We start from the raw sequence: 27,090 nt of genomic DNA on the forward strand, positions 1-27,090 counted from the left end.
TTGAAGCTATCCCCGATGGTGGAATCCTCGTGAAGCAAACAAGACAAACATGCCGAGAACCACAAAGCTTCGACGAACATTGAGACTGCTGACATCAGCATATTTGCCTGAATTTACAGGCGCCTTGACACGTGAAAATGATTAAATTGTTGGGAAAATAATTTGACATGTGAAAGTTGTTAAGTGGGGTTTGGATCCAGTTACCAGTTAACTAACATTGGCCCTCACAGAGACCATACAGTACAGTACAGTATTGATTAATCTAGACAGTGACAGACCATTGGGACACGAGATCTCTTTCCTGTTTTTCAGCGCAGATCTGCAAACTCTGATCCTGGTCGAATGACTGCATGCGATTGCACTGGATGGGAGTGACCCGGGGAAATCATTGGCCCTGAGCGGATGTGAACTCTATCACTAGACAACATCCAGTTAGCGGGGACCTTAGGGTCCATTAACAGCATCATAATCTTCCCATCTCAACAGATTTTGTGGAATGGAATTAATTAGAAATGGGTCTTGGCTTTTCCATATGGACCTGCCAAGTTCCCTCAAGTCCTTCCTACTTTCTACCTTTTACCAACTTGTTGTTCAACCTCGATGACCTTAACCATATCTTGGCTCGTCTAATCCTATACCCGAAATTGAACGGCTGCGTCCACTGTTCATGAGGCCCCGTTCCGGTTTCCTCCTTGTCTAATTCTAACTTTACCCGCAATCCTTCGTCCTGAAATAATTCACAATATGTCTGCCATCGATATCACCAAAGACCTCCCCGCCCTCTTTAAGAAACAAGTCCAGTCGACTCCCAATGGCATTGCCTTGGAAGATGGAACCACCACATACACATATGCCGAATTAGATCAAGAAGTCGATGCACTGGCCACTCGACTCCGATTATATGGCGTCAGTCGTGACTCGTTGGTTGGGGTATTGCTTCCTCGTAGCGCCCACTACGTGATCGCCTGTCTGGCTGCACTTCGCGCTGGTGGTGCATTTCTGGTGTTGGAGCTCGCCTACCCCGCGGGGCTACTAGCCGACGTTATCGAGGATGCCCGCCCCGCCGTTGTCATTACCCACCAAGTGGAGGCTCCCCGAGTGAAAGCACAATGCCCTGTTATCGCATTAGATCAACCCACGGCTGAAGTGAATGGAAACTCCAAAGAAGCCGCACCCCTACCAGCGGAGGATGATCTGGACCGTTTGGCTTTTGTTTCTTATTCTTCTGGCACCACAGGCAAGCCGAAGGGAATTGCCAACCCCCACAGAGCACCCGTGCTCTCATATAACCTGAGATTCGGAATTCAGGATCTGCAACCAGGTGACCGGGTAGCTTGCAATGTGTTTTTCATTTGGGAAATGTTGCGCCCGCTGCTACGCGGTGCGACGGTTGTCACCGTTCCTGACGATGTTAGCTATGACCCAGCCGCGTTGGTGGATCTCCTTGCCTCGAAGCGCGTTACCGAAACCCTCATGACCCCGACTTTACTAGCCACTGTGCTTTCTCGATATTCCGCCGGTCGCATTGCGACTCGTTTACCGGAGCTTCGGACACTGTGGCTGAACGGCGAGGTCGTGACCACAGATCTGGCTCGTCGAGCGATCAATGCTTTGCCCCACACGCGCTTGCTGAACTGTTATAGCGCATGTGAGACACATGAAATCGCATGTGGAGATATTCGGGAAATGGTCGACGATTCTATTTACTGCCCTGTTGGTCCTCCTATTGACCCAGAGCACATGTATATTCTGAACGAGAGTGGTGAGCGGGTAGAGACCGGGACTGCTGGAGAGTTGTTTATCGGTGGAGATCTTCTCGCCCGCGAATATCTTAACCTCCCCGAAACAACGGCCAAGGCCTTCACTTCGGACAAGTTTTCTGCCACACCGGGTGCTCGGATGTACCGAACGGGTGATCTGGCTCGACAACTACCATCTGGTCTTCTGGAAATCACTGGGCGAGTAGGCGCGATGATCAAACTTCGCGGCTACTCGGTTGTCCCTGCCAAGGTGGAGAGTGACATTTGCCAGTATCTGGCTGTGAGCCATTGCGCTGTAGTCGCTCACGGAGATGGTCTGGAGCGACAGCTGGTCGCATACGTTGTGGCAGATTTTGAGGCGGGTGATCGTCCGGCAGTTGAGGTTGACGAGGCCGGTCACAGCCCGGCTTCACGTCGCGTGTTGGAGGCGCACCTTGCTCACTATATGATTCCTGCACAGTGGGTCATCTTGAAAGAGCTCCCCACTAGCGAGGTCTCTGGTAAGGTCAATCTCAAGAGCCTTCCTCCCCCTCGCAGTGCTAGCCCCGCTAGCAGCGAACAGTCTATAGACAAGGATCCCATTGGCATTAACGATATTGCTGCTTTCTGGGCCAGTGTTCTAAAGACATCAAAGACCTTTCTGAAGCCTCAAGATAATTTCTTCGACTTGGGTGGTCACTCATTGTCTCTTGCGGATTTGGCATCCAAAATCTCGAAACACTTTGGTTTCCGCGTGCCCATTCCACGTCTCGCAGAAAATGTCACCCTGTCTGGTCATCTGGATACAGTTCGCGCTATCCGAGATGGCCACACTGCAGCTGTTCAAGCTGATCTTCCAGCTGTATTGTTGGCTGACTCTACCCTGGATGACGAAATCAAGCCTCTTCCAAACACCACAATCACTTCTCTTGCCTCCGCAGACACTGTTCTTTTGACTGGTGTGACTGGATTCCTGGGTGCCTTCTTGTTGAGTGATCTTCTTGAGAATACCTCGGCTCAGATCATTTGCTTGGTCCGATTCAGTGATCCAGAAGACGATGATCAGGCCGGCGGTGTTGCCCGTATCCGTCGCAATCTTCTGGACCTGGGACTGTGGCGCGACACAATCATGGAGCGTGTAGAAGTTCTCCCTGGAAACCTTTCCCGACCTCGTTTCGGGTTGTCGCCTGAAACATTCGACGACCTTGCTTCTCGGGTCCAGGTCATCGTTCACGCGGCGGCTACCGTGAATCTGGTATACCCCTACGCTGCCCTCCGTGACGCTAATGTTGGCGGAACGCGAGAAATCCTCCGTCTAGCCGCCAAGGGTGGCGCCACAGTTCAATATGTCTCGACGAACGGTGTTTTACCCCCCTCTCCCGCCGGTGGACGCGGCTGGACCGAGGATACTATGCTGGATATTAAGGATGTGCCTACCAAGCTGTTAGACGGCTACGGCCAGACCAAGTGGGTTGCTGAGCAACTTGCGCTTAAGGCTAGTCAGCGTGGATTACCAGTGAAGATCCATCGATGTGGTACAATCAGTGGACACAGCCTGAATGGTTCGGCGAACGCGTGGGATCTGCTAACTGCCTTGTTGGTTGAGTCCATCCGGCTAGGCTACGCTCCAGACGTTGACGGCTGGCGCGCAGAGATGACCCCTGTGGACTTTGTCAGCCAGTCCATCGTTCACCTCGCCACACAAACACAAAAGGTGGAGAGCCAACCCGAGCAGACAGTCTACCACCTGGGTGATCCCGACCCTATCAACACTCGCACTGTCTTTGAGAATCTGGCGGAGCTCGGCTATCCCACTAAATCACTCCCGTGGGACGAATGGGTTGCTCTTTGGACAGAGAAGCGTGGCTCGACTAAGGGTGGAGATGGTGCATTCACTGTCGATATTCTTCGCAGCGGCATGCCTACCGTGGAGTTCCTTCGCGGTATTGTGGTCCTGGACAATGCCTTGACCAGACCATTCCGCAAGGCTGTCGAAAGACCCAAGGTGGACGCTCTCCTGCTGGAAACTTATGCCCGCCATTGGTTTGCTCGTGGTTGGCTCCCCAGACCCCCGTCCCGTCGCCAGGCCCTCGGCCGCTCTGTCGCCCGGGCTTCCCGCGGCCCGCTCAGCGGACAAGTGGCAGTCGTGACAGGTGCTTCCTCAGGAATTGGTGCTGCAGTCGCAGCTGCACTGGCCAAGCAGGGGTGCGCCGTTGCACTCGGCGCCCGACGACTAGACGCCTTGGAATCAGTCAAGCGCACTGTTGAATCATTCGGCGTGAAATGTGTCATCCGTTCAACAGACGTCACCAAAAAGACTGAAACTGAAGCTCTCTTCCAAGCTGCCCGCGACGAATTGGGTCCAGTGGATATCCTCGTTGCCTGCGCCGGTGTCATGTACTTCACCATGATGGCCAACACCCAAACAGAGGAGTGGGAACGCACTGTAGACGTCAACTGCAAGGGTCTACTGAATTCCCTGTCATCCACCGTCCCTAGCATGCTCTCCCGAGGCAAAGGCCACATCGTGGCTATCTCCTCTGATGCAGGCCGCAAGGTCTTCCCCGGTCTGGGTGTGTACTCGGCCAGCAAGTTCTTCGTCGAGGCCACACTCCAAGCTTTGCGTCTTGAGACGGCCGGTGCCGGGCTGCGGGTCACGAGTATCCAGCCGGGTAACACATCGACTCCGTTGCTGAATATGTCGACGGATGCCGAGGCTGTTAAGAAGTATGGCGAGCCATCTGGCGCAAAGATCTTGGATCCTTCTGATGTGGCGAACTCTATTGTCCATGCTCTTACTCAGCCTGAACATGTCTCTGTGAATGAGATCCTGGTTGAACCGCGGGATGAACCCATTTAATTGCTTTGTTACATCTTTTGAGTTCAATTTTCTGAGGGGTATAAAAATAGATTTCCGGTATATATTATGAATCTAGATTTTGGAGTATTCAAGTCATCATCCCAACCTCACTACCTAGTAGGAATACGGGTTCTCTGTACACTTCGGCCAGTTCGAATCATAGAAATCAGTTCTATATTCCATATAGTCCTCTACTGACCAAAGTAGATCTCTTAAGCGTGTATGTACAAAAAAGCAAACGATCTATATAAGCGCCATGGTATCATAAGTTAGACCAACTCAGAAGGCAGACATGAAGATTGAAGGACATGAAGCATAGCAGAATAATTGATCAAAAGTCAAGCCCAATGCCTTGATGACCAAGGCCCAAAAGTCCGTGTGGATTCCCATTCCCATGCCCATTCTCCAGATGCTCACCTTCCACTCCTACAATCTCATCCACAGTCCGATCCGTACCCAAAAGCCACCCCGGATCCTCGACCCATGGGTTTCGCTGAACAGGCGCCTCACCAAGGGTTGGCAAAAAGTTGCCAATGTTAACAGTACCATCAAGTCCTATCACACTCTTGCATCGCTCCAACAGCGGAGGGAACAGATAAGAAGGAGACCCACGGATCTGCGAAAGAGTATGTAGTATACCCCACAGAAGCTCACGGGGATCAACTGTTGATTCCGAGAGTCGATGAACACCCTTCGAGCCGAGAGAGCGAGTGACATCGGCAATGGAGACGCCCATATCGAATAATTTTTGTTCCTGTCCAAAATTATTGGTCGATTATCCAGAAATCAGGGATTTAGACATACCATTCCAATCCCATGAGCATCCACTGCACCTTGCGACGCATTCCCGATCACGCTCATAACGGCCTTCCCAACTAACACAGGTAAATGGAATGGTAGAACCGAATCTTCTTTTGAGCCGTGCGTCGCGTGGCTCATGGAGAGTTTCCACATCATGGCTTGGAGCCATTGTTGCGTGATAAGAATATCTACCTGTTGGATCTCGAGGACACCGTCCAGTGTAATTGGTTTACAGAGACTGGACTGGATGCCCGATGTAGGAGCACGTTCTACTAGACCATCGCCGCCACCTGCGGAGATCCAGTCGTAAAGATTTGCGGTGAGTTTCTCAAAGATGTTGATTAGGTTGATGAAACCGTATGCTAGGATTGGGTCTTCGGAGCAGAGGACCTGTGGTTTGTGAATTGAGCTGCGAAGCATTACGGGTTTAGATTGTTGGAGGGCGTAACCTCTGACGCAGAGATCAGTAACATGTAAACCAGAAGAGAAGGTGTAAATGTCTTACCTTTCCGTAATAAACAGAAGCCAAAATACCCGCCTTCTCTCCTCGGCTTCTTCAACTGGGAAATCCGCATACGTCGACTCGCGATGCAATCCCAATGTAAAAGCCATGGAAGTCGCCTGGCACAGATAAAACCATGCATGAACCTGCTTATCCAGATTCCCGTAGGAGGCGAACAGAAAAAACGACGTGAGCAAGTTCTCAATGCTAATATCCTCCACCACGTCACAATCCCGCCGTGCCCGCACAGCTTCCTCGAGTAACTTCTCTCCAGAGACGAGCGCATCTCCATCCCCAAGACTATGCAGCCGCGCCTGGTCCGGAATAGGATTGGCTCCATCAAGCTTAAGCTGGATATGCGTCGCAGCGCACAAAGCAGCCAGAAAAGCATATCTCTGAGGCAAAAGGCGCTCTGGCTGATGACTATCGCGACGGAGTTGATCACCCCGTACGACGGGCATGATGGGGAAAAGATATTTCAGATAGACGTTAACATGAGCGAGAAGGATATGGGGAGACAACCGTGCTATTTGGGGAGGGACGATAGGCCCATATGAGGAGTCGACTGTGTGATCTGTTGAGTCCGGAGAGGAACCCAGTTCCGGGGGCGGGAGTTGGGAGAATGAGTCGGAGATATCATAGTTGTATGATGTATCTTTGATACCGAATGCTGGGGATGCGGGAGAGCTTATTCTGAAGCTTTCTGGGAATGTATCTGGGTATTGGTCTGGGGTTACGGTTTCTGCCCGTGCGGGGAGTGGGTGTATCGGCGCAAGGGGGTAAAGGGTTCTGAATTTGGGGCCCTTGCGACGAAGTACGTCACTGTATGAACATGAGAGGAGGAGACGTTGACATTTATCGCAGGGCAGATCGCGAGAGCATTTGATTTTGCGACGGCGACAGTTGTCGCATGCTTGGTTGGGGGCTTTGAAGTCCATGATAATGGTCACAAAGGCATGGTTTGAAGATCTGGGGAAGGCAAATGCAGGATTTAATCCCTATAAACCTCGGAATGATACTAGCATGTATCTGGGGAAGCGCGGGGCGTAACAGAGTCCAACCCCGCAAAAGGTCCATGCACTTTATACTAAACAGTCTGAGGTTATTGCCCGATTTTGACACCGAAATCCTTTGTTGGTTTAGAACTGGATCAATGATTAACAGGTGGATTGTTAAGTTTACGCTAAAATCACACATATATACTGAAATATACTCTAGAAGCCCATGGAAAACCTTCCAATACGGTAGATGAATGATAATTCCTTCCATGCAGGGGCCTAAGCGAAGTCCCATCCCCAACCCGATCACCGCCAAGTCAAGCCGACGTAAGCCATGACCTCGTTCTAGAAGGTTTAGATCATTCCATCCCGTCAGCAAGTCTCATTCTGCAAGCCATTTCCCCTCTTTAGAAGAAAGGAAATGACGGGGGACCAATGCGCGATTTTCCGGGCTGGCCTTGTCTTCCCTTAGCGTTAGCCGCTAAACCATGTCTAGCCCGTCTCCGCAAATCTGCAAGGGAATTGAAACGGGGTCATGAACCTCCATAGCCGATCCAATCAGCTTATTCTTTCCCTCATAGGTGCTGGAGGGATTGTTGTGGTTGGAGAGAGATGCCGAGATTGGACTTCGCTCGGGAAGCCGAATTGTCAAGCCCTCATAGGCTGTTTCCTTTTCCCTTCCCACCTGGCATGAAGTCATTCATCGCTAATGATTGCATAGTGGGACTGTCGGAGACTGCCGCTTAACTCCGGGGAGCAAGTTCAAAACCCCCCGAGCACTATTTACTCACTCCGCTCATGGTGCTATATTGTTTCCCCACAGCTGCAGCTAGGCATAATTGGTCATCCGTGTTCTGGCCAATCATTTACAGAAATTCCCTGTTTTTGGATTCTTAACTGGCTCGGTGCGGAGTGAATGGACGGGAGATAACATGACAGGGTACCTTGGTGCCTGACAGCTGATAGTTTATACTCGTGCTCAACATGTACATAAACAGCCTAGACCACAAGACTCCCGAGGGACTCCCGAGGTCCAGCTATACTCCCCACAGTATCCACATTTTTTACTTCCCTGTTTACTGATGCTCAATCTTGTTGATGAGTGTGCCCACATAAGGCAAAAGCTCAACAGCAAATTCGTCCCCTGCCTTGATGAACTCTTTCGGGTTCTTAGCCGCACCTACTCCAGGCGGGGTACCAGTAAGGATGAGAGTTCCGGCGGGCAGGGTTGTACCCTGCGATAAGAAGCTAATCAACTGTGGGACAGAGAAGATCAGATCCGTAAGCTGGCAATCCTGCATAACACGACCACTCTTTAGACCGCGAATCTGAAACTTGCTAACATCCGGCATTAGAGCAGCGGACACGAGCACGGGACCTGTCATTTAAGGATTAGGGTTAGCTGAGATCAGCGGAGATAAATGGTAAGAGGAATCATACCGATCGGACATGCGCCATCGAAGCCTTTCGAAAAGGACCATTGGCTCTGGTTCGTCTGTGATGTTCGGCTGGACACGTCATTCGCCGCGGTGTATCCGAGCACATAGCTAAGGGCCTCGGACTCTGGCACATCCTTGGCATCACGACCTAGGACGATAACCATTTCCGACTCGTAGTCACCGGTGTTGTCTTTCTGGGTGAGCTTTGGGAGGACCGTAGGCGCAGGCCAGGGATCGGCTAGTGAGGTTGAGGGCTTCATGAAGAGGGTAGGCACATCCGGGAGGGGTAGGGACATTTCCTTTGCGTGTGAAGCATACTATTGAACAAATCTGATCAGTATCGGACTTCCGAAGCTATAGATGTGAGTCACTCACGTTCAACCCAATGCAGCGAATCGTTCCGACCTCGGTCTGCGCGAGAGGAGAAAGAATGCGAGCAATTGACTCGGTCGAATTGGTGATGGAACCCGGGTTCAACATGGACGAGCCCGAAAATGGGCGCACCGGGACATCCTTGCCCTGGTACACAGCTAATCCGACATCTAGGTGCGGATCGATCGGTTCGCCGATGAGAACCTTGGCAGGGTTGGATCTAGGGACGAAGCGCACCAGGCCTAAAGATTCTCAGTTGAAGTTTGATTGTGAAGCTGAGGTCAACTTACGCGAAAAGGTAGATGCGATCTTGGACATGGTTGATTTACAGAAAAGCTCCGGAGAAGACAGTTATCGGAGTATTTCTACCCCGGAGGGATCCCACAATGTGGGGAATGACGGAGCGCCCACAGTGCAGTGGGAACCATAGATTATGTGGTCAATGCCAAGGTAATTAAAGCATATAGCAACATTATGGGATATCAAGTAGAACTGAAGTGTAGATCGGACTAGAATTTACTGTTGCTGTTACGGTGAATTGATTTCACCGAGGATGACGCATCATCGAATCCTTAACTCCGCAACGCCGCAACTCTCTCTTTCTCTCCGATTCCTTTAAATGACTTCACTTTAAGCTTCCATTTCATCTTCACCTTCCGCACAATGCGCTGATATCACTTTCCTCATCATGGCGCATGCGACAGTCCGGTCTTTACGGCCAACCTCCCTGCGTCCTCTCCGCCCTCTTCGATATATCCACTCTGGCCAATACCAACCTTTTGTACCACCTTCACCAAGCTCCCTAGGCAAACCCCAAGCAGCAAAAACATACACCAGAACCCGCAAATGGCTCCGACGATTATTCTATACCTCCCTCGCAACGGGCATCATCTACGGTGTCGACAATCAATTCTACGCCGCCTCACTGACCCGCACCGCGCGAACATTCTCCCTCGGTCTCATAGTCGCACTCGACTATAAGATCAATTTCCGACCACATCCTCCCCTCGCAAGCTCTATTGCAGCCGTGCATGCTCGCAACGCGGAACGCTTGTCGGATCTCCTACGTCAAAATGGGGGTCTCTACTTGAAGATGGGTCAGGCGATCGCTATGCAGTCTGCGATCTTACCGTCGGAGTTCCAGGCTATGTTCTCGCGAATGTTTGATGATGCACCGCAGAATGACTGGAAGGATATTGAGAAGGTTATTCGGGAGGATTTTGGAAAGTCGCCAGAAGAGGTCTTTGGCGTATCGTTTTCGGGGGAGCCTGGGAAGGGTGTGATGGAGCGCAAGGCTCGCGCGAGTGCTAGTGTTGCTCAAGTGCATTGGGCTCGTCTCCCGGATGGAAGGGAGGTGGCGATTAAGGTCCAGAAGCGTGAGATTGCGCAGCAGTTGGTTTGGGATTTGTGGGCTTTCAAGTGAGTGTGCTCAGGAAGTTGTTGTGGGGGTTGAATACTGACATTACGCAGAGTCGTAACCTACATATACAGCAAGATGTTTGATATCCCATTCTACAGCTTAGTTCCTTATATCAGTGAGCGATTGTCGCTGGAAACTGATTTTGAGAATGAAGCGACCAACGCCGAGACCATGACTCGGCTGGTCGCTGGCGAGCCTAGACTGCGCGACCGAGTGTATATCCCGAAGGTCTATCGCGAGCTGAGCTCGAGACGTGTTATGACTGCTGAATGGATTGAAGGTGTGCGACTATGGGACAAAGACTCGATCACACGGACTTGGCGCGGTGGTTGGAGAGAGGGTAGCCCAGGGTGCCACGGCACTCCTCTGGACCGACCGAACACCACCCCTAGGCCTCAAGATCCTCTGAAAGAGAAAATCAAGCCTGAACGGAACTACTGGAAAGGAAAAAATGATCGGGGCGGGCTGGGCCTGTCTGTCAAGGACGTCATGACGACCATGGTCGATCTGTTCTCCGCCCAAATGTTCCTATGGGGGTGGGTGCATTGCGACCCGCACCCAGGAAACATCTTCATCCGTCGCAAGCCATCTGGAAAGCCAGAGCTGGTCCTCATTGACCATGGCCTATACATCCACATGGATCCCGATTTTCGGCACCAGTACGCCCGCTTCTGGAAGGCTCTCTTAACCTTTGACAACAAGACTCTTGGTGAAGTCGCTAAGGGATGGGGTGTCAGAAACTCCGATATGTTTGCTTCTGTAACACTGATGCGCCCCTACAGCGGAGGCGACTTGTCAACGCAGCGCGGGATCCAAGGACTGAGTAAACACGAGCTCCAGGAACGGCACTATGAAATGCAACAGGCAGCCCGCAAGGCGATCCGTGAAGTTCTCGGCGATGAGCAGAAATGGCCCAAGGAACTGATTTTCATTGGACGAAACCTGCGTATTGTCCAGGCGAACAACCAATTCCTTGGATCTCCCGTGAACCGGCTCAAGATCACCGCGACGTGGGCCTCGCGGGCACTTGTGGAATCACCCGATCTTCCTTTGTTGGAGAAAGTGCGCAACTATGGTCAGCACCTTTTGTTCCATTTTGTACTCTTCAGCAGTGATGTATTCTTCTATTTCACTAAGGTCCGCCAGTTCCTCCATCTGGGTGGGGGCATGGAAGACGATATTGAGGCCCAAATGCAGGGCATGGCTAAGGAAATGGGAGTAGAGCTAAACCACAGTGTGTTCGAGGGATAGACTAGTTTAGATGACGATTTAAAATACCTCTCCACTTATCATTTAATGCAACCTTTAGAGGTTACGATTGCTCACCGATGTTTCAGACATGATCATAATTTCTTTGACAGCTTTCATCTCATGAACAACTGGCTTGACGGTATAACTCTCACTGCAAAAATCAACCCCATGCTGAGAGTAAGCAACGCACTAAGTGCAGCAAGAAGTCCCAATCGCGCTAGACTTTCAACCCCACGTCTCTCAAACTTGGTTGTCCTTCGCTGCCCCAGCCGGGTAGTCCGAGTGAGTGTTGGAATATACTTAAAATCAAAGTGAGATTCGCGTCCAAGGCCAATCTTCTCATCAAGAATCATCTTATAGAAGTGTTCTCGTCGGAGCTAATTCTCTTTTAGCGCATCAAAACCCCAAAGGAACAGAATAAACATACTGAGATCATCGACCGATCCAAAAAAGAAATCCGCGGAATAACATAGGACATCCCAGAAACCCAGAAACAATAACCCCAAATAAGCAACCGATAATAAAGACTCGATCTCGGAATCTCCAACTCATCCGACAACTGATCCCCATTCAAAAGCCGACTCATAGCCTCCATAAACTCCTTCGAAGCATAAGCAGGAGCTGTATTCTCCAATCCCAGAATAATATTCTTCGCAAGAACCCTCCCCACCTCCGTAGGATCGATCTCCGAAATCAACAAAGACTCCATAGTAGCTTTTGCCCTCTGCGTACTCTCAAGCGACTCCGTCGGCGTACCCATATACCACGCCACAAGCCTCCAAAGAGCAATATAGTCCTCGATCTCGGTCTCGCTGAGAAAGATACCCTGACGTGGTAGTCCGAGCCAGACGACCGAGCTGCAGAATGTGTTTATCGTGCCGATGCAGTCGAGATCGTTCACTGGGATTCCGTGTTTGGTTACGTCGTAGTAGTCTGGTTTTTGGTCGACTAGACTTAGGATCCGGAGACGGACTGTTGAGTGGAGGAGTCGGACTCGGACTGAGGATATGTTTCCTTCGCCGCCCGGTTTCATAGCTTCGGTGGAGCTGTTCACTTGGAGGACGTGTTGGAGGGTTTCGAGTAGGCGGCGGCGGACTACTTTTGCGCCAAAACCGCCTGTCCGGGAGAGGGTTTCTACCACTCGGATTGCGCCCCTTCAATATATGGTCAGCACTTGAGTGTTTCTGATCTAGAATGTGTTTGATGGGAGGACGTACATCCCGCCTAGTAGGCTTTGAAAGCTAAGCTGTATGGTGGATATTAGATGCTGTCAAAGTCAGGGAATCTATTTTACTCACCACGTTCAATATTGGAACTCCGTATCGAAAGAATACATCTTGCCCTCTTTGGATTTGCTTCCAATCTACCCATTCAGGAACTGTGTTGACCTGAGTCCAAAGTTCTTGAAGCTTTGAATCCTCGTCGGCATGGGTCTTAAGCAGAGTATATAAATCCTTATGGAAAGGCTTGTCCGAGTCTCCGTTTGTGGGTATCTTATTGAGTCGTTTCACGCACTCATCAGCCAGAGTGTCATAGGTATGGGCCATAGGACGAAGTTCCTCTTCAGACTGATGAAGGTCGGACCAATGAAACGAGTATCCCCAGTAGTGGAATTCGGTGCGATTACCGTGCCGAGACGCTTTCAACGCCATGATTGTGACCTGCTCAGAAGGACTCGATAAACAAACTGGAAACAAGAGATATACTATGCTTCTTTCTATTCTTTTGTGGGGCTCTCATGATAATGGTTTATGTGAGGTTCAAATGTTCTGCCATATCACTGGCGCAAACTGTACCGTGGTCCGTGGTCCGGGGGAACAGCGGGGCTGGGGCATGTGAATCCGGTTTCTGGATGATCATATCTCTTTTCACCAAACAGACATGCTTCCTCATAAATTATTGGCTCCAGTAAAATTGACAGTTCCTCGGAGAAAATAATCACATGTACTCCGCACGAGATGAAGCTACACGTGGATGTTTTGTGAAATCTTGCTCGTGAATTGATATTAGATGCCTGGGTCTTCCTGGTCTATATCTCCATTGGAGGATTAATATTTTTCATCGCTATGACGTCTTGGAAGTGGCGCGAGTCTTCTGTTTCTTATTTGCGCTCCTATCCGTTTTACTCGATGTACTCTTTTTCTTTGTGGACGTCGATGTGGGGTCGGCAACATCACCCACTGGCTCGTTGGAGGTAGAACCCTGGGCTATCTGAGCTTGTTGTTGTAGGCGGCCAAATGCTTTTTCCATGCGACTCACACCGCCATTACGGACTCGAGGTGCAAATGCTCCGGCACCTTGAGGGCCCGGCATGAACTGTGTGATGTTTGACTGGGTACCTTCTTGTTCCCTGCGATTCATATCTCGGATCACAGGTACTAGCACCTCGTCTGTCCGCTCTGGACTCCAGCCAATAGTCGACATGAGAAATCCTCTCAAGCCGTTCAAGTCTGGCACACCCCATTGGAACTGCGAGGGATCAGAGTCGACCTCCGGTTCGAGGTAAGCAGCCTCAACGCGCTCATCGGGGAATGAAGGAGGTAAAAATATCTTTGACGCCTTCTTGCGGAATTTCTTCCGGAAAGCAACGTGTTTGTCTTTAGGGTCATTTATGCCCATCTGAAGTTGCGAACACCAGTCACGGAATTCCTCCAGACTCGAGAACTCGGTCACTATTTCTAGTGCCGTCACCGGTCCAATACCGGCAATACCCTCAGTGTAATCACTCCCTAAAAGATGGGCGAAGCTGATAAGCTTTTTGCGGTGAAGGGAGTATTCTTTTTCAAAATCGGAGGTCAGGTAGCATTCAACGTATTTGCTTTGGTTGAACATGTTCTTGTATACTCGGGTCCCACCAAACAGAAAAGTATCGCTGTCGTCGGTAACGATACCATCCACAAGTCCCAACGACACGAGCTCGGCGCACTGGGCCTCGGCCTCCATAGGTGCTGTGATATAGGGTAGCCCAAAGAGTTTGAGCAATTGCTGACACTCGTTGATCATGATTTGGGTAACCTCATCCGCGTCACGTCGGTCTTTCTGTTGCTGATTCCGTAACTGCTTAAGCTCTTGCTCGTAGTCAAGTGCGGTCTGAATAGGTGCAGCAGAATTCAAAGTCTGGGCAAACCTGACATGCTCTTCAGATTCCTCAGCAAGCTGTTGCATAAGCTCTTCGTCTTCAGCGTCACTGAAGTCCCCATCGTCTTCCATGTTTGACTCATTATGGACAGGCTCTTGGCGTGTCTCGGCACGCTCATTAGAAACCGCGGCATGCGAGACGACCGTGATTTCTGGGCCTTGGGGAGGTTCAGCCATGACGTCTTCGAATTCTGGCTCAGGAGAATCCTCGGATTGTCCGGCTTCTTTGTGTTGCGCGTTGCCAACAACAGCTTTCTCGCCTGGCGACCAGGGTTCATCCGGAGCTCTAAGCCCGGGAGGCTTCGAGAGTGAGGGGGCGATATCTTCGAATTCCGCTTCGGAGGATAACTCAATGGGAGGCTCACTTATTCTTGTTTCTCTATTCTCCTCGAGGGTTGGCTCTTCGTGGAAGCCGGCAATGACAGTCTCTGGATTCAGGATTTCCGCGTTTTCAGTAGGCTTCAACTCTAGCACATTTGAGTCTGCGCAATGTTCGTATTGTAGATCTTCGTCCAGTTGAACAACTTCTTTGGTGTCCGACATCTCATCAACATCGATGACCTCCGGTGGTCGGCGATTAGACAGAAAGAGATGATCAGGGTCATTTGACTCCTCCTGATCTCTAGGGTTCTCAAAGCTTTGATCTGAAATGAATTCCTCATTCAATTTCGCGCCTACAAACCATGGTGGTAGAGGCTCCTTCTTCTTCTGGGATGAATCCTTCAAGAAGCCACCCGCATTCTCGTCAACTTGGGCGGATTGGTTGTCCTTATGTACTTTGGTCACTTTGATTGACTCGAATGGGAGAGGCCCGTCAAATGGATTCTGTGGTCGAGGTTTGTTCGTAGAGACTTTGGTTTGTGCCACTGCAGCTGCAAAATCCATCCCGTCGTCGTCACTGTCAGTAAGTATTGGATCTGGCACGGCTTCGTTGTCTGTCATTTTGTTCATCGGTCGATTAATTGGAATATCGGGCATCTCATCGTCATGTTCGTGTATCTGCATAGATAGGGATATGGCTTTCTGAAGTTCATCGTCTTCGTCATCCTCAAAGTAATCATCAATATTGTGGTTTTGACTCTGTGGCAGAGAGCCTTCGTTTGGTACGAAAAGGGAGTCATTTTCAGCCTCTTGCCTTCGAGATTCTTCTAGAGCCCTTCTCATGTCAGATTCTTCGCGTGATTGTTGAAGCGACGAATCAAAGATACCCTCTTGAAGAAAAGGCAACTTAGGTAGGCGGTTGAGACCCTCGATGGGCACATCTTCAAACTCTTCATCTGAATCATCTGACCCAGACAATACCTCTGGCAAGCCAAGTTTATCCACATCAATCGGTTTATCCTCTTGTCCCTCATCTCTGTTCCCCACCACACCAAGAACCCAGCCTCCTGCATGCTGACTATCCTTAACGAGGACATATTCCCTGCCACGTTCGCCCGCAATACGCTGCCCAGATTTATAGAACGCCTCCTCCCCATTCATGCCGTTGATGTTCATAAGTCGTTGCGTGAGATCATTTCGTTCTGCCACTCGCTCGATTTGAAATCTGGAGAAGTCCATGCGGTTTGGGAACATGACATCTAGCTGCTCCTTCGAATAACCCATCCTCAGTCTACTTCGGAGTCTAGCCGCATTGAGGATGTTGTAGCGATCGGTGGCTGGGAGGCTGAGGAAGAACGGGCTGTCAAAGTCGATTTTGGAGAAGTCATAGAGGTTGATATCTTGCCCCTGGTGAAAGTGTCTTGCATATTCCTCCAGCTCTTCTTGTGACATAATTCGAGGGTCATTCGGTGCACCCATCTCCTCCAGCGAAACATCCAAATTTGGGAGATGATAGGCATCCGTCTTCTTGAATTTTCGATTTTGCTGCCTTTCTTTGTCTGTCAAAAGGGCCTCTTCGGCGTATACCGGGGCACCAATGTCTTCTTCGTCTGCTCGGCCACGCTTTTTGCTTTGTCTCCGTTCTTCGGCTTCTTCTTCGGCAATTCTTTGCATCTGAATCGCGAGTAGCTTGCCAGCAGTTCTGGATGCATCCTCCCTTCGTCCCTCCCGCCTTCTTTTCCGCTTATTGATTGTCTCCCGCTTGAGGACTGGAGCACCACCATCGAAGACAAACACGGGCCGAATGCCGACATACAGGAGCTTGCATATCCTGCGAAAGAATCCAACAACGTGGGAGTTTCGTAGTGCATTTCCCTCTTTGTCGCGTACTGCTTTCAGGAATTGGTAGATCCAGATCGACGCGTCGACGGCCAGCCGTTTCTTATTAAGGGTTTCGAGTTTGATAGGTCGGGCGCAAGGCTGCACCACCGTCCAGAGGCCAGTGACACCCATGTTTTATCGTGACGGTCAGCCAAAGGGCCTGGATGGGTTGAGCTGGGCTCACGGGATGATCAGCAAGAATCTCATGAGTTGGAAATGATGATGACATCAGTCGCAAATGGAGTTGAACGGCACGCGTGTGGGGTGGCGCGCAATCACGTGAATGTATTATTTGGGCAAATAGTATGAACCTACTCTTTAGCTTGATAAATATCTTTCAAGTGTTAATATTTATGTATCGCATCGAACAGAGCTGATATTTTGGTATCTAGTGGTTTACTATCAATTCTTATTTGGCGTAATCGAACGCCATCCCACGACATTTCAGCCAAAGAGACCGAACAATCTCCAGCGACGGCGATCTTGCACCCCTAGCAACAACAAGGGACTCTAAAAACCGTGACTTGTCCTGCGCTGAGAGTACCGGGGTTTGCTGGCCATTAGCATCGGTGACGTGTGCATCTAGAGCATTGAGTGCACTCATAAGGCTTGGCCTTGCGAGTGCCATTTTCTTGAAGATAGTTCGCCGAAGAACATCGTTGAGAAAAGTCAAGTCAGACCGTGCACAGCGACCAGCAATCTGCCTGATCAATGTTTCACATAAAGACGGGATGAAACGCTCCAGAACTTGGTCAAGAGCCATAGTCTCTTCTGGGGATCCACTACGCAGATCAATCATAGCTATCCAGAAGGCCGATCCGGCACGAAGAACGAGAGGTTCTGGCCGGGTCAAAGCGTGAAGAGCAAAGTTGAGTAATAGGGCAAAAGTCGGCGTGCCTTGTGATACAGGACCAGCGGCGGAAGGAAGTGGTTCTGTGAGAGAGAAAAGAATAGCGTAATATTTTGGTAAAAGGCGTGCGAGGAAATCAATCCCAGCGTTGGCAGTTTCGGGATCGTAGACATCGGGGTTGTCAAGCATTGAAGCAAACAGCTGTGACACATGAACGATTAATTCCACAGCCTGGTCCCGAATCTGCATTGCATGGGAGCCATGTGAGGCAAGAAACGAGGATGCAGTGGCCATGATAACATCTGTTCCTGAGATCCCTAGAGGGAAGCTTTTGATAAAGTCGACTGTTAACGTCGGAGGGAAGACGAAAGGGCCAGATGACTCAGTATAGCCAGCTTTGAGAATATCGCATGCTGAATCGATTATACCGCTGTCAACAGGGAAATCAACAATCAAGAGCCGCATGGCCTGCATGATGAGCTGTTGCGCTGGGGATCCAGGCCCCGCATTCCAAAATGATGGAGGATATGGATTCTGCTCTTGTGTAGCATCAACGTTAATAACCTCTTCTCCGTCAGATCGAAGACCTTTTCCAAGACTGGCAATGCAACTTAGGACAAGATGGCCGTGGACCCGAGCGATATCGTATGCAGAGCCAGCTGCTTCCTCGCGGGCTTGATTGGCCTCTTGGACAAAAAACCCCAGAATTCTCTCCAAGGTTTGTACTTTTTCTTGGTCTGAATCTAACTTTTGTATGATTGCCGCAATTCCCTCGAGAACTTTGGGCATGGTAGAAACAGTTGCCGTGGGCTTCGTACGGAACTGATTCAGTCGATCAAGGAAGGTGGGGAGCTCCGGAATCAGCATTCGAGAGCATGACTTTGAAAGAGTCAGGATAGACCGTGAAGCCGGCTGAGCGCAGGACTCGAAGCTTAGGGATTCAAATAGGATGTTCAAAACACTAGGCAGGAGGAAGCTATGGCGTTCAAAGTATGACTCGTATTTACCGAATGAGTCAACAAGTGTTTGGCGTGCCTTGAGGGGAATCCCAGTCTCACCACCAAGGCACAGTTGTGCAAAGGCGTTGCTTCCAAAGATGGAGTCCAAGCACTGGTCTGCATGGCCATTTTCATCAACGGCCTCTGATAACTGAGCAAGGCAGAACATAGCCGCTTCGAAGCCTCGCCAATCAAGCTTTTGCAGATTAGTTGTTGCACTCTCTTGGAAAACGCTGACAAGCTCGACACCCAGAATTGGATAAGCCGACAGTAGATAGTCGCAGGCTTCATGACGGAACGCGTTAAACTCGCTCCGTTCGTCATCTCCCCAGTCAGCCAATTCACTGGGGCTGGGATAAAGCAGCTTGTTGAACATTCCTAAAACGACTTCGGCCATTTGAGCCTTAACTATTTGGTATCTGGCATCGCTGGACTCTAGTTTGTCTGGAAGGCACTCAGCAATCTCGCCCCAGTACTCCAAGGCACGCGTTGTGGCTGATTCGTCAATGGCAGCGTAGCCTGGAGTTTTGAAAATATTATGCAAGATGGCAAGTATTTGAGTGTTCTGGGGTTTCATTGGGTCACTGAAGAGGTCAAAACTGACGTGGGAGACATATGCCACCAGGAGATCAATAAAAGTCATGCTGTCAGTATCTTCGTTTTCATCAGTGATTGAAATCAGATGCTTTGTGACAATCGAGTCGGAAAGAATTTGCGACATGGTAAACATCGAGTGGTTATCAAAGACCCAGGAGCGGGTCTCAAGGGCAGAAGTCAGTACAGTTGCTGCACTTTCATTAAAGACCGGTAAACGGAGTGCCTCTATGATATCCTGCCCACATGAAACCGCGAGGTTCTGTGTTTGCTTGTCACTCGAATGGCGATGGTTTCCATAGACGCTAAGCCAGGTCTTCAAAATTTGGGATTAGCCACCTTTGACGGATAATTTTATTCAGGAAAACATCTCACCTTCCAGGAGCCCATGGCCTCATTCCCTAAAGTAGATTCCATGGATCCACTGCTAGCTTCCGAGACATGATACGCGATCTGCCGGATGATATATTGGACGAGCAAGAAAGCGTCGCCAATGTTTGCCACCACACGCTGAATGGCTGATCCGACCAAATCTTGAGGTTCAGTCTCCAGGCGCAAAGCTTCCTCAGCTAGTGCGACCGAGAAGAATAGAAGAGCTGTAGCCTTCTGAGTATTCAAGACCGGGAGGACTCCATTCAGGAAATCTACTGTCTGGGAGTCTGATTCGGAGACATATCCACCATGTGCAAGGCTCGCAGCTAGTTGCCACAATGCTCTTCCCCAAGAGCTGGCAGCATTTCGGAAGACAGCAACAAGACTAGAAGCAAGTTTTCTGACCACCATAGCCTGCTCGCCCTCATTCACTATTGTGATGAAATGATTGATAAGGCGTTCTAGGATTTGCCAGGTCATTGCCTCCTCAATATCATTGCTGAAATTAGGAAGATTAGACAAATTATAAATTTTGTTGAAGCTTATATAGATTTCCGGTGTTTTATAGAAACTTACCCAGACACATTGATCTTCACTGTAAAAGTGAGGGCACCCATAAAGCGATGTTGGGCAGAAGGCTCACGTAATAGTGAATCTGCAATTTCCCAGGCATGGTCACCTTTCTGTAAGTGTTGTAACCGATTTTGAATTTCATCAATACGGGCTGGGTTGCGCTGGTTTGCAGGATCATAAAGTTGGGTTACCAGCTGTGGCAGATCAGCACTCGGTCCGAGTCAAAAGTTAGACAATATTACTTACCGCATGAGCTTCCATTATGGGCTCGGTGGGCTCAGGGCCCATGTTTGGGGCACGCGTCGCCATTGCTGAGGTAGAAGAGAAAGAAAGTGGGATGCGATTAGAGAGTATACAATGTCTATCATCACGTGGTGATAAGGTAATTATTCACGGCCGGGATCCACCACAGCCATTCAGGACTCGAAATTCCTTCGGATTTTAAGTACTCCGTAGTATGTGCTCATTGTGTTATTGAAAGCCATATGGAGACTATTTCACGTGAATTTTGACAACCAAGAATATTGAATTCGTCCTTAACTCACCCCTATTGATCTAAGATTCTCCATGCCGGCTTCATATCCTAAATCCCTTTCAATCAATCGAACCACAACTCTCTACCTCAAGTACTTGTCTAGAGAGCGTCCCCTTTCTCTCTGGAGACAATCAATTGGTTTTCTGTCCCTCAAGAACGGATTCTTTCTTCACATCCCTTCCATTGGATACATTGAGCTTGTCAATATGATCAAGGGGCAAGCGAAGGAAATCATGCTTGTTCTTCCAAGTGACTTGACTCTCGGCAAAGCCCTCACTCTCAACGGGGGATGGTGGCGGATCAGTAATTTTGGTGACAAGATATGCCGTAGATGCTTCAGCAACACCATACATAACAACGCCAATGAAAGGAGTCTTCAGAACCACAGTAAAGGCAAAGGAAAAGCCGAACAAAACACCCTCGCGGTCACGGAACCAACGAATCTTCTGCTCAGGGGTGAATTTGATACGACGGAAGTACGGTTCGAGCTAGATATTCCAGTTAGTTGATTCTCAAAGCGCCAATATGTTCATTCGGCCTTACAAGTTCACGCATCAGACTTCTTGACGCAAAGTAAGTGTGAAGGAATTGAATGATGTATGTCTTGGGCAGGACTAGGCCAGCACCAAAGATGGCAATAGCTGGAGCTGTGCCGACATGCGATTTGAATGTATAGAAACTGGCCGCTGGCATCACAAAGCGCCCAACGATAGGGAGCATGGACAGGAAATACACCCCTAACCCTAGGGCTATCTTCTTGCCATATCGATTGGCAAAGGTCATAAAGATCTCTATTTTGGGACGTGATTGACGAGGACCTCCCTTGGTTGGAAAAAGTTCCAGGTTTGGATAGTACATATCACGCAAAGTGTCAGGATTCTCAGACTTATGCTTCTGGGCGTAAGTTGTGTCCACCCAGTGGATTGATTGCATGAAACTATACCATGGTCAGCAAGGGTCTACCAAAATCGGATCTCAAAAAATTACATCTCATCAAGAGTCGGCGTAAGATGACCCATCAAGGTCATCAAAAGAAATGGCACTTGGAGAACAGACTTGGATAAGAACTCCAGGCCTTTGAGAAGATCGTCGTCCCATGTTTCACTTTCCAAGTCGATAACCCACGAGATAATGTATAGAGCAAACTTCAGGCCGATTATCTAGAGATATAATGTTAGGAAGTTACATTCAATGACTGTTATAAACATAAATTTCGAATTTTGACGTACCGGGATTTGAATAATTAGTTGGATAATAACACCAACAGCAATTGCTATAGCAGCTTGACGAAAGTGCTCATGTTTGAACAGATCTGGATTCCGTAGAGCGCGAACAGCTGGACAAGGTAATAGTCAGCGTTGAAAAAACAGGGGGTCTAGTCAAATTCGCAATTTCCAACTAGCTGCTATGGTGGGCCCTTAGAATAGGCAACACAGATGTACTCGTCAATGGGCCACGAGCCATCTCCATCCAACAAAAGCCCCACACAAATACTGTCTGTGAGCCGACTGTTCCGAAAGAAAAGACTTTCTTGTCTGCGGAGCTTGAGATGGGAAAGGAAACATGGGAGACAGACTTCCTACCACAGTGAGCTGGAAGCCACGAATGATGGCATTGGGCTCGAAGTTCGACATGATCGAGCCCGATTGAAGCTTCACACACACCAGTGGCGACTTATCCTGGAATATTGGAATGTATCGTATGTTAAAAGCAAGATGAAGAACAGTCAAACGACAAATTGCAAGGCATCCACCGTTTATAAAGCTGCTGCGTCATGTCACATGGACTTTTGGCCTGAGGCACTGAAATGCCTCCCCACGCAAAAGGCACGCGCTCATTGCGATAACGGTCCTTCCCCCAACTACCAAATGTGTTCACCTCGCGGTATCGCTTTGTCCACCCATGACAATGCCCGAGCCTCAAAGTGAGCCCCTGGGTCAGATACATTCTATCCGGCGCTCGGTTACTTTCCCCACGAAGTTAATTCCGCAGTCGATACGCGGTTCCGGTGCGCCAAATCCAAATGTCGCAGAGAACGTCATTTTCTATCATCCCTCGGCGAAGATAGTTCACTTCGCTCCCAGGGCTCTAGCCCCTATTCCGTCCAGCTCTGCGCCTACCGATTTTGATTATCCCGTTGATACCATCGAAACCCACCCCTGGCGCTCTGCGACGGAGCGGACCGTCGCAACTGCGCCACTGAGACTCGAGAAGGTTCATGGACTGACCGTGTTCCTGAAATGTGGAAATGTCGTCCATGCGATTCTGAAGAACTCTCAGTGCTGGTGTGTGGATGGAGTTTCGAAATTTGTCCTGCGCATTCGCCCTCTCACGTATTATCGCATCGAGATACCCTATGAAACACAGGAGGATAAAGGGCTAGTGGAGGAGTTGAAGGTTGCGTTACCAACAGTACTCCGATATGAAGTCACTCCATGTCCTTTTAAGCGGGAGTTCACGGTCGAGCTCCCCGAGGAAGCTATGGCGCCGAGGCGCAAGAAGGCCTGGCGTCCCAAAGTTCGGAAAGATAACGTGACGGCATCATACGGGAGCGAGCAAGGTCCTTCAGGAGATATCAAACAAGAGTGGCTTGAGTCTGCCAGTACCGGGGATGACACTGATGGAGCCGCAACCGACGATAGTGCAGTAACACCCGAGCGGTCTGACAGTATAACTTCGGAGTCTTTGCTAGCGCATGAGACATCACATCCTCTCAGTCTATCCGATCCTCCACAGCTGAGGGTTATAAAACGATCGTTTACCGAAACACCGCAAACATTCAGCAGCCTTCGGGCGAAGTTTGATGTTCCTACGGTCCCAGAAGAGCAGCCCAATACTGAACCTGTGCCCGAAGAGCCTTTGGTTGAATCAAAGCCTTTCTCTGTGATCGTGGCCGAATCAGAACCTGTGGACAATAAGCCCAGAGAGCCATTGATTGAATCGGAGCCAGTGCCAGTGCCAGCGCCTGACTTTGAATCTGAATCTGAACCTAAGCTTGCTCAACCTGCACCGGTTCAGCCTCGATCTACCGAGCCCCTTAAACCTTTACATATAAAGCCGGAGTCCCCAGTGTCTCCCCAAGAAAACGATGGGCCTGCCGAGGTGATCACATACACAGATCCACCCGCTGAAGCCGACAAAGAAGCAGTCCAAATTTCGCCATCTTGTGCAGACTGTAACTCCACCAAGGTCGAAAGAAATTTTGTTAGCAATATAGTTGTGGCTACTGACTCGAGAATTGAGCTACCAGAAACCGTGTCGGGTGAAACTAAGCATGATGATTTGGAGCCCATAACCACCAAAGATAAATCATCAGAGCCTAGCAAGGCGAATACTTCCTCCGAACTTGAATCTAAGGGTGATGAGGTCGCTGACGTTATTCCTATTGAAGCTGAGCCCACTGAACCCCCAGTAGGCGAGAGCGAAACGGCCGATTCCAGCCAAGATCATGCTCTAGCCTATTGCCAGATCTCCAAGGGTGAACCAGTGGATGAGATCGTCACTGCCGCATATGAAAATGATCCCAATCATTCGTTCTCATCCACACCTGAATCTTTCCATTCAGCAGAACCCCACTCACCATCTGATTCAATCTCCACCCATGCTACTTCCTGGGGCTCTCCTAGCACGGTGCAGAAATATAAGATAGACCGTGACCAAGATTTATCGTCACTATCTCCAACTCCATCATCACTACCATCTGATATACCTACCACCAGCCCTGTCTTGAAAGCCGACATGTCAATGAAAGACAAGCCGTCCAAGATTGATAAATATCAATTGGCTCGAGAAGATCCATCGCAACCTTCATTGAACCCTCCATCGAACTCGAGACAATCCACCGCAAAATCCTCGTCGCCATCGGATCTTTCTCATATGAGTACCGAGTTCCGTCGCCGTGCACAAGCGACCAGAGAACGCGACGTCTCCCCGATGCCGGCCTCGTCCGCTTTATACCGACCGACACCTGGTGAAGAAGCCGCCTCGCTGATTTCCAAGGCATTGGCCCTGGTGTTGGTACCACCCATTCATCTATTCATCGTTTTGCTCCACATTGCCGCGCGAATTGTCATCAATCCATCTGCTGGTTCCTCCAGAGCCGAATTCTCCAGATCACAGCCGTCTTCTAAAGCTACTGTTCCAGAAGATGACTTCAGTTTTCCTCTTCAACGTGAACCGTCTTCTGATTACGAAGATGCCCAAATGACGAAAAAGCTGGATCCGTGGGATCTTGATTAGGCCGATTCAGTTTTGTGACCATTACTTGTCTTAATACTTTCACTTCCTCTGTGTGATTTTTGCACCATTATTTTTTTCTAATACTTGCCTTCTCTCGCATGTGACATTACGACGTCATTTTCGTTTATGATTATCTGGACATCGGTCTGTACGATTCATGGGTTGGACTTTGGGCAAGATGCCTATGACATTTTGTATTCTAGCGCTGCATAATCTAATACGAGGCTTTGCTCCGACTGCTGTCTGCTATTGGCAAAAATACTTCTATTCACATGCTGAAGGTAAGGAGATAGGGTTCTTATTGATGTACACCATCTCCTGGAATTCCTCAATTAATACTCCTTAGCTGCACGGCTTTCAAGCTGGGCCAGTGCACTCAGGCCCAACGTGATCCAAGTTCGTGAGGACTCTAGTGTTCTGACTTGATTTCGTCTAATTTGTAAGCGAATCCTTTACACATAACCCAGGTGAATATGGAGAAAATTCATGTACCGAGAAGAAGAAATAATGCTATTTGATTGAGGTACACACGCGCATACATAAGCGCAAGGTACAATAAATAAACAAAAAAAATCAATGTAGAGGTATCCCAAAACGCCACAAGTGCCAACTTCACTAAGCTGCTCTTCTCATGCTTGCACAAAAATGCCTAATGGCGGCTTAAATCGAAAATTTGATATGTTCTGCCTTCTTTTCCATGTCACACCAGATTTAATAAATCTAGTTGGAGTGAATCTTCTTGATGCGCATACCACCCTCGTAGAAACCACGGTCCAGAGCCGCAGCCACAGTCAGGGTTCCACCGATAATAGCGCAGACACCGGTCAAGAAGTTGGTAAAAGATTTGGGGCGGGTCTCACGGTTGATAACCTTCATGGGGGAGATATCATAGTTGAAGAAGACACCAGGGATACCACCTGCAGCGTGCATGCGCTCTTCGTGCCCGTCGGCAGCATCGTTTCCACCCTTGAGGGACCGCTTGTGAGAGGTGACGGAGTACTGGTGGGCCTCGATGCTGCCTTGAGAACCATAAGCCAGTCCGTGAGTACCAAGAGGCGCCTTGTCGTAAGCGCTGTGGATAGCAGAAGAGAATGATGGATCCCATCCCAAGGGCAAGTAAGATGTCGACACAATCTTGAGGAAGTACATAAAGTTATAATCGGGCGCATCTGTGGTCTGGGAGGTGCCGTCTAGCGGGTTCATGTGGTGGTCATCGGTAAATTGCCAACGTTCGGCAAGCTCTGCGGGGATTTGGGGACCAAACCGGAGCTCGTGAATTTCGTGGGCCATTGTGTGCATATTCTCGGGGGCCGATTGGCTGTCCAGATAGTAGTTCTCCAGATCATGGGCATGCATGTTCATGTTGGTGAAGCTGCGGCCGGGCGCGATGTGGAAATTGCCGACCACCTTGTTGACTCGAAGGACACCTTCAATCCGGCAGCCCTCGCGACGCTGGGCTTGCAATTTCTCTCCATATCCTTCGCGGGTGCACTGCTCCACATTCTCTCCGATACCGAAAGCCCAGGACTTCTCCGCGTATGCCTCACGTACTTCATCGCAAGTATTACAGCAGCCTTCTTTTGATGCCTTAGCAGGTGCGTTTGCTCCATAGCACTCACCGCAGTAGTCCGGGTCCAGGTGTGTGGCAGCATCGGCGGGGGAGTGTCTACAAGTCGGATCAGTTAGTATCTTGGTGAAATTGAGCGAGTGATCCAAAGAATGAGACTTACAGGTCCAATGATTGCACATCAATGACCTTACCACCCTCCGAGGGAGGGGACAAGCGGACCTTGTTCACACCATGCGCAACACCCACCTGCTGCTCACCAGACACATCCATAACATCCAAAGTCAAAAGTTGACACGGTAGTCGGGGAAATGTCATGTTCAAGTGAATTTCCATTCTCTCACCTATCCGCATGGATTTTCAGAGTCAGCAACCCCTCCATAAGACCCAATGGCTTGTATGCGGGGATGTCTCATACCTCTCGACTTGTCGACAATAAGCTCCGGATGCACCACAACGCGGCGGTAGTCGGCCCATTCTCCCCAAACCAGCCACATGACCACTAGCAAGGAAGCAATTGTGATGATACCGCCAGAGTTGGTGCGAATGCGCGCATCTTCGACGGTCTTGGCGAAGGCATCTAGCCTTGTGAATCGCGATTTTGCGGGCATCTCAACAGGCAATCGACGACCGAAGAATT

At 49.6% G+C, this 27,090-nt stretch overlaps 10 protein-coding genes across 10 annotated transcripts; 3 read left to right on the forward strand and 7 right to left on the reverse strand.

Moving 5' to 3' along the window:
- Nucleotides 1–744: 744 nt before the first annotated feature.
- Nucleotides 745–4,599, forward strand: N7520_006076 (non-ribosomal peptide synthetase; the record flags this gene model as incomplete). The annotated part of the gene is made up of 1 exon (XM_057140010.1): nucleotides 745–4,599. One exon carries the CDS (start codon nucleotides 745–747, stop codon nucleotides 4,597–4,599), a length of 3,855 nt encoding a protein of 1,284 aa, XP_056994016.1.
- Nucleotides 4,600–4,930: 331 nt separating this feature from the next.
- Nucleotides 4,931–6,840, reverse strand: N7520_006077 (putative C6 transcription factor (AmyR); the record flags this gene model as incomplete). The annotated part of the gene is made up of 3 exons (XM_057140011.1): nucleotides 4,931–5,353; nucleotides 5,404–5,851; nucleotides 5,906–6,840. The coding sequence occupies 3 exons, from the start codon at nucleotides 6,838–6,840 to the stop codon at nucleotides 4,931–4,933; spliced, it is 1,806 nt and encodes a 601-aa protein (XP_056994017.1).
- A 1,136-nt stretch (nucleotides 6,841–7,976) lies between these two features.
- Nucleotides 7,977–9,029, reverse strand: N7520_006078 (fumarylacetoacetate hydrolase family protein; the record flags this gene model as incomplete). Its single annotated transcript, XM_057140012.1, has 4 exons — nucleotides 7,977–8,278; nucleotides 8,341–8,656; nucleotides 8,715–8,953; nucleotides 9,002–9,029. 4 exons carry the CDS (start codon nucleotides 9,027–9,029, stop codon nucleotides 7,977–7,979), a joined length of 885 nt encoding a protein of 294 aa, XP_056994018.1.
- Nucleotides 9,030–9,399: 370 nt separating this feature from the next.
- Nucleotides 9,400–11,382, forward strand: N7520_006079 (ABC1 kinase family protein; the record flags this gene model as incomplete). Its single annotated transcript, XM_057140013.1, has 2 exons — nucleotides 9,400–10,130; nucleotides 10,182–11,382. 2 exons carry the CDS (start codon nucleotides 9,400–9,402, stop codon nucleotides 11,380–11,382), a joined length of 1,932 nt encoding a protein of 643 aa, XP_056994019.1.
- A 113-nt stretch (nucleotides 11,383–11,495) lies between these two features.
- On the reverse strand, nucleotides 11,496–13,034 carry N7520_006080 (oxygenase MpaB family protein; the record flags this gene model as incomplete). Its single annotated transcript, XM_057140014.1, has 4 exons — nucleotides 11,496–11,759; nucleotides 11,810–12,536; nucleotides 12,600–12,628; nucleotides 12,681–13,034. 4 exons carry the CDS (start codon nucleotides 13,032–13,034, stop codon nucleotides 11,496–11,498), a joined length of 1,374 nt encoding a protein of 457 aa, XP_056994020.1.
- A 412-nt stretch (nucleotides 13,035–13,446) lies between these two features.
- On the reverse strand, nucleotides 13,447–16,854 carry N7520_006081 (ssDNA endodeoxyribonuclease RAD2; the record flags this gene model as incomplete). Its single annotated transcript, XM_057140015.1, has 1 exon — nucleotides 13,447–16,854. The coding sequence occupies one exon, from the start codon at nucleotides 16,852–16,854 to the stop codon at nucleotides 13,447–13,449; it is 3,408 nt and encodes a 1,135-aa protein (XP_056994021.1).
- A 277-nt stretch (nucleotides 16,855–17,131) lies between these two features.
- N7520_006082 (putative importin 13) lies at nucleotides 17,132–20,418 on the reverse strand (the record flags this gene model as incomplete). Its single annotated transcript, XM_057140016.1, has 4 exons — nucleotides 17,132–19,480; nucleotides 19,540–20,035; nucleotides 20,113–20,303; nucleotides 20,356–20,418. The coding sequence occupies 4 exons, from the start codon at nucleotides 20,416–20,418 to the stop codon at nucleotides 17,132–17,134; spliced, it is 3,099 nt and encodes a 1,032-aa protein (XP_056994022.1).
- Nucleotides 20,419–20,775: 357 nt separating this feature from the next.
- usgS (transmembrane protein UsgS) lies at nucleotides 20,776–22,278 on the reverse strand (the record flags this gene model as incomplete). The annotated part of the gene is made up of 5 exons (XM_057140017.1): nucleotides 20,776–21,132; nucleotides 21,188–21,581; nucleotides 21,632–21,804; nucleotides 21,874–21,980; nucleotides 22,221–22,278. The coding sequence occupies 5 exons, from the start codon at nucleotides 22,276–22,278 to the stop codon at nucleotides 20,776–20,778; spliced, it is 1,089 nt and encodes a 362-aa protein (XP_056994023.1).
- Nucleotides 22,279–22,552: 274 nt separating this feature from the next.
- On the forward strand, nucleotides 22,553–24,883 carry N7520_006084 (uncharacterized protein; the record flags this gene model as incomplete). The annotated part of the gene is made up of 1 exon (XM_057140018.1): nucleotides 22,553–24,883. The coding sequence occupies one exon, from the start codon at nucleotides 22,553–22,555 to the stop codon at nucleotides 24,881–24,883; it is 2,331 nt and encodes a 776-aa protein (XP_056994024.1).
- A 720-nt stretch (nucleotides 24,884–25,603) lies between these two features.
- Nucleotides 25,604–27,061, reverse strand: N7520_006085 (retrograde cargo receptor ERV46; the record flags this gene model as incomplete). Its single annotated transcript, XM_057140019.1, has 3 exons — nucleotides 25,604–26,549; nucleotides 26,614–26,794; nucleotides 26,869–27,061. The coding sequence occupies 3 exons, from the start codon at nucleotides 27,059–27,061 to the stop codon at nucleotides 25,604–25,606; spliced, it is 1,320 nt and encodes a 439-aa protein (XP_056994025.1).
- Nucleotides 27,062–27,090: the final 29 nt, after the last annotated feature.

This window comes from Penicillium odoratum (assembly GCF_028828045.1).
Source record: "Penicillium odoratum strain IBT 22623 chromosome Unknown utg000005l_segment0_segment0, whole genome shotgun sequence".
Classification (NCBI taxonomy): domain Eukaryota; kingdom Fungi; phylum Ascomycota; class Eurotiomycetes; order Eurotiales; family Aspergillaceae; genus Penicillium; species Penicillium odoratum.